This window comes from Balaenoptera ricei, chromosome 14 (genome assembly GCF_028023285.1).
Source record: "Balaenoptera ricei isolate mBalRic1 chromosome 14, mBalRic1.hap2, whole genome shotgun sequence".
NCBI lineage: Eukaryota > Metazoa > Chordata > Mammalia > Artiodactyla > Balaenopteridae > Balaenoptera > Balaenoptera ricei.
In genome coordinates this window covers 89,730,203-89,747,451 of record NC_082652.1, presented here as the reverse complement: position 1 = coordinate 89,747,451, position 17,249 = coordinate 89,730,203, and the positions used below count along the sequence as shown (strand labels likewise).

Here is a 17,249-nt window from a genome sequence, read left to right as displayed (position 1 = left end):
CTTCTCCTTGGGACTTTGTCATATTCCTCCCCCAAGGACCTGGGATGTTTTCTCTTTGTATTTTCATGTGTTCTGTCACTTTGACGAGTCATGGCTGCATTAAGAATTTTCTTAAAAGGAACAGTGTTACCTTTTTTTTCAAAGGAAGATTCATGATTCCTGAGCCTGTCCATGTTTGCTACCTGCTTCTTTGGGTATTGCCACTAAAATTAAGCTAAAAGGAAGTTTAAGTGAAGACATATTTTGTTACCTGAATTGGATTTATAAGCGAAATAATTTGTAAATGGAAACTTGAAGTAAGCTTCTTCAAGTGCATTGTGGGTTTTCCTGTGCACATCATGATTTCTGTTCTTTTGCAAATGTGGGTAAACTGTTGGCATTGGGTCCCCAAGACCCAGTGGATCTGCTGGGAGGACTCACAGGTCTCAAGGTATAGTTTTATTAATGGCTAAGATTTATTACAGCCAGAGGGTACAGAGCAAAGTCAGTGGAGGGGAAAAGCCTTAAGGGGTGAAGTCTAGGGGAAGGAGGTGCAGGCATCCAAGGGTCCCCTCCCAGGATGTGCAGTCACACAGGAGTCGTGAGGACACCTGCGAAATGCTGCCTACCTGAGAAGTGTGTTGGAGACTCAGCACCCAGGGTTCTTTTTGGGGCTGGTTACGTGGGCACCTGCTGCCTGGCTCGCCCAAATTCCAGACTCCCAGGTGGAAAGATGTTCAGCAGGAACCACATTGTTGGTACAAACTGTTCAGGCAGGTGACCCACTCTTGTCAGTGAGGGATGGTGAGATGGGAACACTCCTGAAATCCATCCCCAGGCACCAGCCAAGGGCCAGCCTGGCAGGCAGGCCTTTCTAAGAATAGACGGTCTCAGGATGAGAATGGGTACAGTCCAGTGGAAGAGCAGACAGGAAGCAGTCCAGTTGTGTCTTTGAAGTGTGAATAGAGCTTGAAAAAGAGCATGATCGGCAGTGCAAAGTATGAAAGAATGCATATTTTTTGATCTTTGTATCAGGCTAATTATTACCAATTTTCAGAAGCTGAAGGAAAAAGGTTTTACATAGTACAGCAGATTGTAGTCTTTTTATCAGTATTGAGAGGGAGAGTGATGGTAAAGAAGCAAAGGGAAAGAATTTTTAAATAACAAAGTATGCTGCTTCTGTCATTTATTTGAGTTATAAAAATGCATTTAAAAACTAATGTCTTTTTCTTATTATGGGATTTGAAAATTCTGAATATATGGACACTTCTAAAGAAGCAAATAAAAGTCACCCAAGGACAACTCTTGTTTATATTTTGGTCCATTTTCAAATCTGTAGCTATATTTATATTTGTGGACCACATTGTGTGAACAGTGCTTGCTTTTCCCCCATGTCACTAAGTAGTAGTCTTAGGAAAAATTAGATTTTGAAAAGTTGTGTGACAATCCATTGTTTGGTTTTATCAGGATTTATTGACCCATTCTCCTTCTTTTGGGCATTTAGGTCTCCATTTTCATGATTATAGTACTATTATCATGAGCATTAATTTGAAAAATATTTGATGACTTGAGAGGTGCAAATGACATCTGATTGTTTTAAATTTGCAAATGTTGAATGTTAGGTTGACTATTTAAAAAAGCCTGTTGACTGTAGCAGAGGTTTATGGCTACTGTAGCAGCTATCCGGTAGGCTATTTCAGGGGCGTCTTCGTAGGATCCAGATTCCGGAGTACCTGTCACAAGTGTGTGATGGTGCAGTAGCATGAGAACCTTCCACGTAAGGTTCCCCGAGGACTAAAGTGAGGAAATAAGAGGAAGTAAGGAGTGCTTCCAGGAGGTGGGCATGTGCTAGTGTTGTCTTGTTTTTACATTTCTCTCCTGATTGAATGTCCATCTGTTTGTGTTTGGTTGGTTCCATTGTTTTAAATGTTTACAAGATTTATATGAGTTATATTTGCTGCAGGTGTTTTCTCCATTTTGTCTTTTGCCTTTTAATTTGGTATATGTTGCTTTGGATCCTTCCAAAGTTTTTAATGGTATGTAATCAGTCCTTTCTTTCTTGTTGTTTCTTCCAAAAATTTTTTTCACGTAGAAAGTACTCACTTGCCAAGATCAGGCGAATATTCACCTTTGTTTCCTTTACATTATTTCTCTTCATTTTTTAAACCCACACTTCCTTTTGATTAACATAAAGATTACACGCAGCCTGCACGTTCCTGTGCCCTTCCCGCTTCGGGCTCATTGTCTCTGCTGAGGATTGGCACCCCTTCTCCCTGTATCTCCACCAGGCAGGAAGGCAGTTCAAGCTTTACTTGTGAACTGTGTTATGAAAATGTGTCCCTCCCCCGATGTAACATTTCTTACTAGTGAACTTTCATCCAGCATTTCTCAGTTATTTTCATCCATTTATTCTTTTAGATATAATTAATAATCACCTGGCCAGATGTTAAATGTCTTATTTGGATGTTGATCAGATTTGTATTGAATGTGGACATTAATTTGGAAGGAATTGATGTGTTTTTATTTAGGGTTTTGGACTATCTCTCCATTTCTTTAAGTTTTCTTCTCTGCCCTTAGGAGAAATGTTTTCTTATGTAGGTCCTTCACCTTTCTCAACTCATTTTTGTGCTGCCATTGTGAAGGAATATGTTTAGATTATGTTTCCATTATCTGTTGTTAGATTTGTTCTATCTCCTATAGAGATTCTGCAATATGCTTTTCATTAAAGTACTGATTAAATGATAAATATTCAGTGCCTTACTCTGTAAGACACAATAGAAAATATTGAGGGGTTTGAAAGAAGTTATGCACCTGAGAAACTTATTTTTATTCTATGAAAAAAGTAGGGTTGTTCAACTTTTGAGCAGCAGACACTGGTTAGCCCAAATAACCTCTCTTTAAGAAATTATACTTTTAAAGTTTTTAGTGTTTGTTTAAGATACTTTTCATATATAGCATGTTATCCCATTTTTATTTTTGTGATTCCAAAAATAGATACTTTTTTGTTCCCTCTCTTCCTTGATACTAATTACTTTCTATGTTTCTAGGTCAGATTATCCTCTCTAAGCATTTATGATAACAGGAAGGCATTAGAAATAGTACAGTACTTTCTAGGTGGTGATTATCTAGAAAAATTAGAACAGATAATTCTTTAGAGCATCTTCATCAGCAGTTGTTAGTACATTTTTTCCCGTTTTGTACTTTTGGTGACTCATTATGAAAAATCAGCATTACAGATTCTGTTCACAGAGCAGGAGAACGCTGATCTCCATACGTTTTATGTCAGTGCTCACAGGTAGTCAGTGATCCTTGCCCTGAAGCAGAAGAGGCCATGTGATTTGTGGGACCCAGTGCAAAATGAAACCGCGGGGCTCCTCGTTAGAAAATTATTAAGTTCAAAATGCTGACAGCAGCACATTAAACCAGGAGGGGTCCCTTGTATCCACACAGGTTGTGGCCCCTGAAGCCAGCCCCGCCGGTAACACAGGACCTGTGAGGAGGAGCCTTTATGTGAGCCCTTTTCCTCTTCTTTTGCATTTCCGGACTCTTGACCGTTTGAGAGTCTAACTTCATGAATGCCCGGGAGTTCCTTGCAGGAAATCACAAATGCGTGTCCGCTGGGGCTGTCAGATTTCAACTCATCCCTTGTTGCTCCTCAGAAGTCTTTTAATCAACTCTTGTTAGTCCCGCCTTGTATTTCACAGAAAGGCTGTTTAAATGCAGTCGCGCTCATCTTCCTGTTCTCAAGGCTCGCTACCCGCCGTGCTAAGAAAAATGACTGTGCTTCCTGCTCTTCCTCCCTCATCCGCCAGCACATCTTCACGGTATCACAGTCTGTTTGTAGGCTTGTTTTTTTCCTATTTCAGAGAAAAAGATGTCTCACTCTCTTTCCAAAAGATTTCTTTTCCAAAGGATTTCCATTCCTAAATATATCTGCTCCTGCCTGTTCTGGGACCTTTATTTAGCCCTTGGTCTCTTATCTCTTCATTATTTCAAACCAGTTTTCCATCAACTCCTCTTCCACTTATAAATGTATTCATGTTTTCTGATTCGAAAATTATTTTAAAAGAAAAAACCACTTCTGTATAGATGGGAAAATTATTTTTTGTTTGAAAGCTACCTAGAACCTAATTTTCTACCTAGAAAACCTAACCTAAAGCTGGCTTAGCAAGAAGGATTCATGTTGAAAAACCCAGGGGTAGGTCTCCTTCCCAGTGCCGTTTGCCGGGTGGGCTTGTTGCGTGTCAGTGGGACTGGACGTGTCCAGCAGTCTTCTGTCCCTCCTTCTCGCTCCCATTCCCACGACTCTTGCTTTGCTGGGTTCTGAGTTGGGCTTCCTCCTCCCAGGGCAGCTCTAACACCCTCTAGATCCCACATCCAAGGCCGAGGTCTTGCTGCCGAGCTCCACCCACAGCCTGCCCAAGAGTCTCAGAGCATCTCCCTGGCTCTGGTCGGGTCATGAACCACCCCTGACTCAGTTAGTGGCCAGATGGATGGGGCTCCATGACCGAGCCTGGTTCCTCGCATCTGAAGCATGGGCACCGACCTGGCTGTGTTCCTCAGAGGATACCGGACTGTTCTTAGCGAGAGAAGCAGAGCAGGCGTCGGAGGGCCCAAAACAAACATCCGCATACTTTCGCCTTAAACGTCTTTGGAAGGACTAGTCTAGGAAAAAATAATTATACTCAGATGGACTGGACTGATAGAAAATAGAGCCAAAGGCAGGAAAATTGAACCAAGTCTTGTGAAAATACCAGTCTGAACCTTCGAATACAGCAATAGAAAAAACTATTTTCAAACACCATTGGATTAATGAACAGTGAAGTTTTAAAGAGTCTAAATATACAATTTATTCTCTTTAAAATCAAGTTAATTGTCACCAATATCAGGAACGACACCACCAGAAAATGTAGCCTGTGGGAGTCCTACTTAACATGAGTCCTACTTACTCCCACTGCCCCCGCTTCTCAGAAGATTATTGGAGATTTTATTGATGTCGTCACATCCTCCAAGACAGACATTGTTTGGGTCCAAGCCGGAACCGAGGACAGAAATTGTCCTAAAGATTTGGAAGTTCTGTTTTTCCAGTCTCTCACCAGTACAGCTCCAGTTCATTTCCCTTTTGCGACCTACATACGAAATGGAAGCGGAAGAGGGAGCTCTCATCCTCCTCGTGCTCAGGGACCTGATCTATGATTGTATTTAACTATTTACATTTTACGTATATGAGGGGTTTGGAAAATAACAGAGGTATCTGAAAATAATTAGCTGAGAGAAATAGAAAAGCCATGTATATGCCAGGGCAGATTTACATTAGACAACCAACAGGGAATGGCGGGATACTAAAGATTTTCTCTCCCTAAGAATTAGTGCCAGTTCTATTTGATCATTAGAGTCTAATGATTATACCATCTTGTTACTGATTATTACTTTGTAGCATCAGATCTCTGCTGTAAATTGTTAATGCTCTGTGGCAACTATTTTTAGGTTTATAGGGTCTTCCTACCTCTCTATCCAAGACTTAGAGACACCTGAGAGTTGCCTCCTGATGGCCGTTCCATTTATTTGTGTCCCTGAGTTGGTCTCCAGATGGTGATCGAGGGTTCTGTCTTGTTCAGCTTATCTGTTTAGTTAACCTGTGCTCTGTTGTCCTTGCCTCAGGCAGTTCTAATCTAACTGAACCCCCTTCCCTCTTCTTTCTCTTTGCTTCAGGAAAATTCAGTCACCAATCTCTCCTCCCCACTTTCTTTACTTCCCACTTTATCTGTGTTCTATTTATGATGCAAAAAATGAACTCTAATCAAAGCTGAGAAATGAGAAATGTTATTAGTAGTGCCATTAATATGCCACAGAAGACATGACCTTTATTCCCAAAGATGGTAGATTATTTCAGGAAACAGATCTAGCAGTCCAATGTATTTAAATGTTAAAGTGTACAGGGGTTTAGGAAAGGAAGAGATTAATGTAGGTAGAAAGGTGCTGTCATGGCTGAGTCATATTCCATTGTATATATGTATCACATATTCTTTACCTATATTCATATGTTGATGGACATTTTGGTTGCTTCCATGTCTTCGCTATTGTAAAGAGTGTTGCAGTGAACATTGGGGAAGATGTGTCTTTTCGATTTATGCTTTCCTCTAGATATGCGCACAGGAGTGAACTTGCTGGATCATCTGGTAGCTCTATTTTATTTTATTTTATTTCATTTCATTTCAATTTCAATTTTTTTGGAGAAGAGTTGATTTACAATGTTGTGTTACTTTCTGCTGCACAGCACAGTGAAGCAGTTATACATATATCCAATCCTTTTTGGATTCCTTTCCCATACAGGTCATTACAGAGTATTGAGTAGAGTTCCCTGTGCTACACAGTAAGCCCTTATTTGTTTTCTCTTTTATATATAGTGGTGTGTATATGTCAATCCCAATTTCCAATTTATCCCTGCCGCCTCCCCTTACTCTGGTAGCCTCCATTCTGTGCTCCATAGTGGCTATTACCAATTGGCATTGCCACCGATAGCATAGTATTGGTGGTGCAGTGGTTAAGAATCTGCCTGCCATTTCAGGGGTCACAGGTTCGTGCCCTGGCCCGGGAAGACCTCACATGCCACAGAACAAGTAAGCCCGTGCACCACAACTACTGAGTCTGCACTCTAGAGCCCACGAGCCACAACTACTGAAGCCTGTGTGCCTAGAGCCTGTGCTCCACAACAAGAGAAGCTACCGCAAAGAGAAGGCTTTGTACCACAACGATGAGTAGCCCCCGCTTGCTGCAGCTAGAGAAAAGCCGCATGCAGCAATGAAGACCCAATGCAGATTAAAAAAAATAATAATAAGTAGTAGGTTTCTCTTTTTCCCACACCATCTGAAGCATTTCGTGTTTGTAGACATTGTGATGATGGCTATTCTGAGTGGTTCCAGGTGATACTTCTTTGTACATCTGATTTGCATTTGTCTAACATAAAGCAATGGTGAGCATCTTCATATGTGCTTTTTTTTTGAACAGTGTGAGTAAAATTTACCCCTTGAAAAAGGGTTATTGAAAGGTTAAAAAAAAAAAAAAAAAGAAAGGTGCTGTCAGCCACAGGGGTGACTGATGAACTCCCTAAAGCAATGGGGGATGAGGAAGATCTGAGGATGCAGGTGGGCCATGCCCAGAGTTATAGGTTGGATAGGAAAAGAGGGGCCAGTGCAAAAAAAGCAGAGGGGCCTTCGGAGGAAGGTTGATACAGCTAACAACTAACCTTTATTGAGCGCTGCTTTTTCTGTAACTTTCTGATATACTTTCCAACTTAGAAAAAATTACAAGAATAGTCCAAAAACTCCCATACACATTTTTCTTATTTTTTCCACATTAGATTAGTTTTGCTAGTTCTAGGACTTCATATAAACGGGATCATACCATATGTACTCTTTTGTGTCCAGATTCTTTCATTCAGCATAATGTCCTTGGGATGCATCTATACTGATGCAAGGTTGATAGTCATTCCTGCTATTGATGAGCAGTATTCCATTGAATGAGTATACCAGAATTTGCTCACCAGTTTTCCTGTTGATAGAGAGGGAATTTGGGTTGTTTTTTGTTTTGGGCTGTTATGAATAAAGCTGCTATAGATTTCTTGTACAAGTCTTTTTTGTGAGCATATGTTTTCATTTCTCTTGGCTAAATACCTAGGACTGGGAAGTCGAATTAGGACAGGTTTAATTATGGATTAAAAGTTGCCAGTCTTTTTTTTTTTTTTAATGTATAAGACATTTTTATGTATTAGAAATTGCCAAACTTTTTTTAGAGTTGTTGTACCATTTTACACTCTATCATTTGTGTATGAGTGTTCTGGTTGCTCCGTATCCTGGGCAACCATTGATGTTATTAGTCTTTTAAATTTTAGCTCATCTGGTGTATGGTAGTAGTAGTTTCTCCCTAGTGGCCAATAGTGCTGAGCACTTTTTCACGTACTTATTATTCATTTGCATATCTTTTTTTGAAGTGTCTTTAATCCTTTTGTGGTGTTTTTTTTTTTTTTTAAATCAGTATTTGTTTCTTTATTTCTCAATCGTAGAAGCTCTTTATATATTCTGGATAACAGTCTTTTGTCAGATACATGTTTTGAAAATATTTTTTCCCAGTCTATGGCTTGCTTATTCATTTTCTTAGTGGTATCTTTTAGTGATCAGAAGTTTCTCACTTTGATGATATCTGATTTATTATTTTCTTGTTTTATGGTATTATTTTCTTTTTTCTGTCTTAAAAACTTTTCCTACCCTATCTCCAGGTTATGGAGATATTCTTTCTTCCAGCTGGATTATGGTTTTAGCTTTTACATTTAGGTCTGTGATCCATCCCTAATTAATTTTTGTGTGAAGTATGAGGTAAGGGTTGAGGTTCATTTTATTTTCCCATATGAATAGCAAGTTGTTATTGCACCATTTGTGAAAAGGCTTTCTTTTCTCATTGAATTATTTTGATGTCTTCATCGAAAATCAGTTGCTTGTAAAAGTGTTGGTCTGTTTCTGGACCTATCTGTTCTATATTGTTGATCTATTATTTGTGTATCTTTATAGTAATACCACACTGTCTTGATTGCTTTAGCTCTATAGTAAGTCTTGAAGTCAATTGTTTTTCGTTTTTTCAAGATTGTGTGGCTATTTTAGGTCTTTAGCATTTCCATGTGAATCAGCTTGTCACATCTTATGATTTATTTGTAAATTATTTATTAAATGCCTGCTGGGATTATGATTGGGATTGTATTAAGTCTGTATATCAATTTGGGTAAACAGATGTCTTAACGGTATTGAGTCTTGCATTCCATGAACATGGTACATCTTTCTGCTTGGTAGTGGGCTTGGCTCTTTAAATGGAGTATTATGGTTGAGATAATACGTTAAAGTGCTTAGCAACCTTAGTCTGGCATTTATAACAATTCACCCTGTAATGTTAATGTTTACTACTTGTTCCATTAATCACAAAGCTTTATAAAGTACTCTCTATTTGTGTCTCATTTTGCTTGGCTTGGACCTTGACCATGGTCATACCTCTAGCAAATGCCTGGGCAGGTTTGGAACGAGTTCCTTACGACTCTGAAATCCGTGCTTGTGCGTGCATATCACGGGAAGCCAATAGTGGTGAGCCTTGCATTGTATTTCTCTGCGTTTTGGGGATGGCCTTACGTATTGGTAGGTTAAAGTTAGAGTCTCCAACAACAGAATTTATTCTGAATGGTTTAAGCAGCACAGGAACGTATAAGGATATGGTAGTTCATAGTCTCTCTGGAAGAGCTAGACTCTGCGTTTGTATACGTGTGACACACTGTGGCTTCTCTTGTGAAAACATCGCCCTGTCACACCTAATAGTCGACCCCAGAGTGCTGCCCGTGCCCGCTCCGTGAGGACTTGGGCCTCTGCCCCTGCGTCTGTCAGAGGCGTTTTCCCTTCTCTACCCGCTCCCATGGCTCACTCTGACCCAGGCGAGCAGGGGCGCATCTCAGAGAAGGAGCCAGACCACTCACGACCTGGTTACAGGAGGGCTGGGAACGGGAGGTAGTGAGCATGGACAAATCAGCAACAGTTTTGGGAGCCATAAACGGTTCCCCAGCGCATCTGTCTGTGCATTTATAGATTTTTCTCTATTGGCAGTAAAATGAAAACAAAACTCCATGAGAATCTAGATCTACGTTATACATTCTCAGCTAGTATTGAAACCAATAGGTGATCGTGTGTCCCCACGTTCATATCTGTTTTAATCTGTTGTAACATGGACTCCAGACGCAGAACAGGTCTGGGTCACGTTTCTGCTGCTGACCACCGCGTGGCCTCGGGCAAGGCACTGCTCACCTCTCGGCGCGTAGCTTTCTCACCTGTGAGCTCAGAGAATTGCAGTGTCTAATTAATAGTACTATTCTAAGGTATTCTTTTAAGCTGCTGTACACAAAGTATGTAACATATGCTTGGTGTACAGTAAATACTCAAAAACATGACCTATTTTATTTGCATTCACCTTCACATATGCATTCTGTGTGCAGATTGCTTACATGTACAGAGAGCTTCACCTTGTTCTGTCTTAGAAAGCAAGCAGTTACACAGGGTCAGTGGGAAGAGCTCTGACCTTTTAAGATACCACAGTGTTCTAGCTTTCCTACAGGGAGGTTGTCTGGTGATAACAGAGTAGCAAGAGTCCTCGCTTCCTACAGAGATTTCATGTTTATCAACTCAGACAATTGCTGTTGAGCTGTTATTGGCTGTTGTACCTTGGGCTCCACTTTCTGCCATGTCTTGAGGACAAGCCAGCAGTCCTGCACGTGGCTGTGTGGTGACAAAGGGCAGAGCAGAGCCACATCTGCTGTTCAGGATGTCATTGCTTCGCCTCCTCCGAGGCCTCGCTTGACAAGCTGCACGGTTCTTGCTGAGCACTCAGCAGCAGGGGAGGGAACCTGGGCAGCCTCTGTCCTTGGACCAGACGGGCTAACAGGCCCTCCAGGGCTGGAGCTGCGGCACTGCCTAATGGGACTCCCGCTCAGAGCTAATGTCCTGGTCCTGATCTTTTGGCTGCACTTCCGTGAGGACACTGTCTAGAGTTTCTAGAATGGGGCTCTGACTCCCAGGGCAGCTTGGTTTTGGTTTTATTTTGTCCCGTGAGATAAGCAGCCATGGGGTCAGAAAGCATGTGCCTTTCTCTGCTCTCCTTTCTCTGCTCTGCCCGTGACTCACATCTCACCCTTGATCAGGTGTCGCCTCTGAGGAAAGCTTGCGTGCGAGTGAAGGCCTGTGACATCGTCACGGGTGATGCTCCCCTTTGCAGGATGCGTTAAAGTGGGCGCACGAGGCTCAGCCGTCCTGCAGGCCCCCAGGCATGCGTGCACCTGGGCCGTGACAGCGCTGGGTGGCGAGGCTGCTCCCGGGCAGCTCTGCGTTGGTCCAGGGAGGGCAGGGCTCTGGTCTCAGCTCCTGGTCAGCACGTGGTGGGATTTCGCTTGTTCATACGCTCCTGCGAAGACGTGCGCTGGGCTCCTTCCCTGACCGCTTTCCACCTTCACTGGCTCTCACCCCTCCTTCCTCTGGACGTCTCTCCCCTCCCTCACATCTAATGCCCTTTTTCTGTGCAGTTTCTGGCCTCTGTTTTCTTAAGTTTCACAGCTCTGGTTTCGCATTTTCCTAGCGGTTTGTTTAATCAAATCAGTGGAACCCTTGCCTCGCAGCAGTCTCCCCATCGGTGACAGGGTGCTGTCCTGTGCACCCCAGGCCTCTCCCCATCTCGCCATTGAGACAAGCTCATTTCTCTGTCTCAGGAATGCAGGTGGATATAGTAGTGCCCTCGCCTCAGCCAGACGCCTGCGTCAGCTGTGTCAGGGTCTCCTTCCACCCCTGAACCCAGTACTTAGCTCCATGAGGCTTCCTTTATAGAGCAGCAGATCTGAGGGGTCTTGACTTGTTGTCCTGCATTGGTTGGCATATAGTAATTTTAAAAATCTTTGATCTTTTCAGGATACATTGAAAATGAATATATGAAGCTCAGTGTGATAAGTTTTAAAAATAGCACAGAACACCTACCTCTTATTGGAAAAGTTGGCCTTTCTTGGAAAACTAATATTTTTGATGGCTGTATAAAGGTAATTTGTTTTTTTTTTTTCTTAAAGTACCTGGTTTCTGTATAACAAATGTGTCTATTGATGTATATGTTTGATGCTGCTTTGAAAGTCCTAGATTTATTGTTCTGGTGTCTGAAGATTTGTGCACGTCCTCTTAGCCAGTGGCAATCAGTCGATTGATTTATGCAACGCGTATTGAGTGCCTGTCGTTCTCCACCGAGCGTGGTGGAGTTGCCGGGTAGGTGGCACGCAGCACGTTGCTGAGCAGTGTTGATTGCACCCCTCTGTTCCCTCGAAGTCCTTCTGGCTGTTTGTTTTGTGGAGAAAGAGTGGAGCCGTAGGTTGGACCAGGCAAGTAGCATTTACTCAAAAACATCTTAATTACTTCTTAATTACATCTTAGGACACCAATTTAAAGTTTATTGCAGTTATAAGTTCCAGCATACAGATTTTTCCTTGAACAGTTAAATCAATTTTTACCTCTATCACAAACCAGCCACACGGAGGGGAGGGAGGATTGGCGGGGGGGAGGAGGGGGGTTCTCACCCAGTCTCACTTCTCCTGTGATCCCTGTGCCCGTGGGTGCCCTGGTTCTCACTCCTCTCCATCTGTATGTTGTGGGATGAACAGGATTTCCACAGGATGGATCTGCTGTGGACGCAGAGGGCCCCAGTTAAGCTGGCTGAATTCTGCCTACGAGCATGGATGCCTTGTGACAATGACTAGGGGTGATGACTGAGGCCAAGAGCAGCGTTGTTGTTGAGCGTGAAAAGCAGCACTTCAGTATCATTAAGGATTCTCTCTTGATCCACTTGCTATTTGTTACAATGAGATGTTTTATTCTACTTATTTGTGAGCAGATGTTTAAACCTTGGTAAAGATTTATCACATACAAAGGAATATTATTTCATGTCTTCAAGAGCACAGACCTGACTTTTTAAAATGGATTTAGATGAGTCTTACAAAAACACGTGCTAAAATGTTGAAGTCACAATGGCCTTGAGGACCAAGAAAGGCAAAATATCAACATGGCAGACTTAAAGGGTCAGCATAATATAAAAATAATATAATTTGTTTTGTGTTCCTTGGTAATCGAGAAGCAGATATTCAGTTCCCACTGGGGAGCGGGAAGGGAAGCGTTGTAATTGTACAGGAAACAAAGCTTTATCCCAGCTCTGACCATTAGAAAGGCAGTCTCTGCGTTTGCTGGTACCGGTTGCTGCACGCGGGCGCAGCAGTTCAGTGATGGCTGGAGCTGACCTGGCCGCCCTCCCCACCTCCCCGCATCCCCCCGCCTCCCCCCCACGCCCTGCCCCGTGCCGAGGACTGTCACATGCTCGTCACAAGCTGTTCCCTCTTCCTGTAATTTTGTTCTCTTTCCTCTTCTCCCTCCTCTTTCACTTAATCCTTCATGACAAGGCTCCATCTGCATTTACTAAGTCAGGTCTGATTGGCCGTTTTATGCTTACACTTATGAACATCTGTGTTTATTTTGTAGAGTTGCTCTATAATGGACTTAACTCTTTTGGAAGAATATGGGAAACCCTTCTGGTGTTTCAGTTCCCCGGTGTGCATGAGACCCTCTCCCGGGCCCTCGGACGGCCCTAATTTCTTGGGGGAGACGTACCGTGTGGACTACGCAGACGCAGAGGGAAGGGTGCACTTGGAGCTGGTGTGGATCGAGGAGACGGGAGAGTACTTTATCGTCAGCCTGGCGCTCTACCTGCGGGTGGCAAAGATAAACCACTGGTTTGGGACCAAATACTGAGCATTAGCAGTAGGTGGCAAATTATTGTTGCTGTTTGTTTATTTTGGACTAACTGGGTTTGTTCTTGGTGTTTGTTGGAAGTTAAAATAAAGCAGTAGTCTGTTCGATGTCCTCTTATTTCACACTAGAAATCATGATCTCTGAGTCATTTTAAAGTTAAGGTTAGAAGATTAAGTTAAATTTTAAAAACGTGAAAATAGCACATCACAGTGGAAATTCGTGTAAAATAAAAAGAAAAAAGGTATTTGCTTCTCTTCTGCACTTAACACTTAAAAAAAACAAGAAAACGGATCAGACTGAAAACAGATCAGTTTTCTCTTGAGGGTGTGTGTGTTGTATACGTAGGATTTTTTCTTTATTGGTTAGAACCCCAAATAAAGAAATATATTTAAATATGAACTTCATGGAATTAATTAAAATTAGAAAGTGCCACATTCATGGCACTTAGCAGCCACGTTAGTGTTCAATAAAGCAAAGTAAAATAGACAGATGACCTGCTTCACCAGGAAAGATGCATCTGTAGTCATCAGAGGAAGTTGTTATCCCTTAGAAGAGCGAAGCGTGATGCACATGCAGTTCAGACACCCAGCTCTGCACCGGGGGACAGGGAGGGAAGGACACGCCCTCTGCAGAAATGCTTTAGGAGGATCCGCAGACGCCTGGGGTTCAAATGGAGGTAACGTTCATCTAATTACGTTTTTCAGGGATTTGGTTGTAAATTTTTTTAAAATTAATTAATTTATTTATTTATTTTTGGCTGTGTTGGGTCTTCGTTTCTGTGCGAGGGCTTTCTCCAGTTGCGGCCATCGGGGGCCACTCTTCATCGCGCTGCGCGGGCCTCTCACTGTCACGGCCTCTCTTGTTGCGGAGCACAGGCTCCAGGCGCGCAGGCTCAGTAGTTGTGGCTCACGAGCCTAGTTGCTCTGCGGCATGTGGGATCCTCCCAGACCAGGGCTCAAACCCGTGTCCCCTGCATTGGCAGGCAGACTCTCAACCACTGCGCCACCAGGGAAGCCCCTGGTTCTAAATTTGTTGGAGATTGTATTGATTATCTTTTTCTATCATATTTTTATCTCCCACTTAAAGTTGTTCTCAGAAGTGATGGTTGAAATGCCGTGTTGCTCCCACAGGGACATACACGATTAAACTCCTCCCCCCTCTATGTCTCTTCTTCTCTTATTGAATTATCTGATCAGTTTTCTCTTGAGAGGTGTTTGTGTGTAGAATAAAGAACTTGAAGACAGCAATAAAAGTAAAGGTTCTCGACCAAAGAAACGTGAGAGTAAAAAGGATCCCTGCTCTGAAGCCATCCTCACCCTCCCGCCCTCCTAGGTCTTGGGCTGCAGATGTTGGGGAGGGAGAAATTTGAGATCCGTGTCAGACACTGAGAGCACGGGGTGATCCTACTTCGTGGTCTCGCCAAGGAGGGGATGTGGAGCACCTGCCCCACCTGAGCGGCATTTGGGGGGTGGAGAGGCAGTGGTTTGAGCCGTGAGCTCAAGATGAAGGTAGAAGAGGACAAGATGCCCTGAGAGGCAGGTGGCCGAAGCCATGCGTCACCAGCAGGACTGAACTGGAAACAACCACAGAATAGTGTGGGGTGACTCCTTGGACTCACTGGATTAGATGGTGGAGGGACTAGATGTCCTAGAAAATAGTGGTAGAAGTGAGGCGGCCCCGGAGAAAGAGTGCTGCTCTCTTTATCCCTGGTTGAATGGTATTTGGATGGAATGCGAGCCGGGTAATTCATATTGGCAATACCGTGGGGAAACTCGTAGGCGGGTGCTCACAGTTACAACACTTGTCTGCATCCCAGTCGGCTGGTCCAGGTCATGCGATGCCAGGCTCGTAATCCATCCTCAGTAGCTGTTTGTTACATCCATGGAAACTACTGTAAGGGATATACCAGCAGCTGTGGGAGCGTGCAGGAGGCAGGGATTGATGGGGGTGGGAGTCCTTCCCATCTGAGCTAACTTCTGAAGGAAAGTTTATTGGGCGGTGTTGGGGGAGGGGTGAACGAGGTAGTCACCGTCATGGCACCTCCCCAAAGCCGTGCGTGCACACCACATGTCACCAAGTGATGCTGAAGACTCAGCCTCGCCCCCACTTGCCCTTTTCACGGGTCTGGGATAATGTTCAGCTTTGTAAAGCTGTTATTTGTCTTCATATTTCTAAATGATAATCTGTGGCTGTTTCTGGATTTGTCAATTTTGGCATATATTGATTTACAGTACATAAAATATATCTCTTTTACACCAGCTGCTTCCCCTCTTGCATCATACCAGATAATTCCTGCAGCTGAAAATACGTTGTTGTGGTTTGTTACTATGACTGTAATATTGTTCCCAGTGACGCTTCTCTCTTTTACAGCTTTTTATTTTTCTTGGATTAGTAATTGCCTTCTTTTTTTACTTACATGGTTTTCAGTGTACCTAAAATTTTCCTTAAAGATCTGTCTCGTCTTTCATATGTTGGTCAGTGTTTCAGTGTTCCCCCCCAAATGCTTATTAAACGTATCAAATAATCTCTAAATTCTACTACTCCTTCCCCCCCAGGCTCATCCCCTGAGATCTGCCTCTGTTTGCTTTCATCTAAACTTCTCTCTAGCCCTACTGGACAGCCCACATCCTGGGAAGTTTCCTGTGTGAATCCTGCCTTATGGAATCTTGTCTTCACTCTTGATTTAAAGTTGACCCTTGAACAATGCCTGTGTGGACCCTCTACATAGTTGAAAATCTGAGTATAACATAAAGTCAGCCCTCCATATCCGAGCTTCCTCAATATGTGCTGGTTCAACCAACCTCAGATTGTGTAGTGCAGTCGTATTTCCTGTTGAAAAAAATCCAAGTATAAGTGGATGCGCACAGTTCAAAACAGTGTTGTTCAGGGGTCAGCTGTATATCCTTTCTTCAGTGGCACGCGTTCTCCTATAAGTCTCTAAGAAAGTGACACAAGAGATGCATTTGGGATCCATGAATTTCTGAGAACGTCTGTTAGATAGTTTCATTGGGTACAAATTGTAGCAGGAAGAATATTTTCTCTTAGAACCTGGAAGGCATTTTGTCGTGAGCATTTATCCTGTGGTTGTCCTTGACATATATAACGCCATTTTGGTTGGTCTTCCTTTGCATGTGCTCTGTTCTTTTTCTCTTCTCTCTGGAAGCTTTTGGAATTTATGCTCGGTACCTTGGAGTGGGTCTTTATCCTTCATTATGGGTCATTTTAATCTAAGAATTTGTGTACTTCAGCTATGGGTTAAAAAAATCTGTCAGTATTTTCTCTGTTGTATTTTTCTGTAACTTTTATTAATCAATGTAATCCCAGTCAGCTGGGATTTTCTGGGTTGATCCTATGAAGTCTCTTATTTTTTCCATCTTCTGTCTCTTAGTCCTTTGTTGTGCTTTCTGTAATAGTGTCTCAGTTTTGTTTTTCAACCCTTTTAGCTAATTTTCTTTTTTATTTTGATGACCAGGTTTTTACTTTATACGAATTTTTTTCTAGCTCCATATAAAACATTCTGTACCTGCTTCATACATGCAGTCTTTTCTCTAAGGCAGGGGTTGGCAGACTTTTTCTGTAAAGGGACCAGTGGTCGTTTCGGCTTTTGTGGAACGTACGGTGTCTGTTGCACCTACCCCGCTGTGCCGTTGAGCATGAAATCAGTTGCGGACAGTACACAAGTGAAGGGCCCGCGTTCCACAAAACCTTGATTTACCAGAACAGGTGCAGGCTGAATTTGGCCTTCAGGCGGCAGTTTGCAACCCCGCACACCAGTCTCTGGGGTTATCAATTTTAGTTTTCAAAAAAGTTTTCATCTTCACCATTTGGCAAAACTACAGCAAGAATCATCAGTGCTAAGTCAGTGGGTGAAAGTGTGATGGGAAACAGGATACTGACGTAGTCTCAGAGTATCTTGCC

The 17,249-nt window shown here is 42.8% G+C and overlaps 1 protein-coding gene across 1 annotated transcript in view; it reads left to right on the top strand.

The window, feature by feature from the left end:
* FBXO15 (F-box protein 15) overlaps positions 1 to 13,434 on the top strand; it is a 43,657-nt gene extending 30,223 nt beyond the window's left edge. The window contains exons 9-10 of the mRNA XM_059893819.1: positions 11,460 to 11,584; positions 13,062 to 13,434. Of these exons, the coding sequence (XP_059749802.1) occupies positions 11,460 to 11,584; positions 13,062 to 13,331 (395 nt within the window). The 3' untranslated portion in view covers positions 13,332 to 13,434. The remainder of the gene's footprint in view (positions 1 to 11,459; positions 11,585 to 13,061) is intronic.
* The last annotated feature ends 3,815 nt before the right edge of the window (positions 13,435 to 17,249 follow it).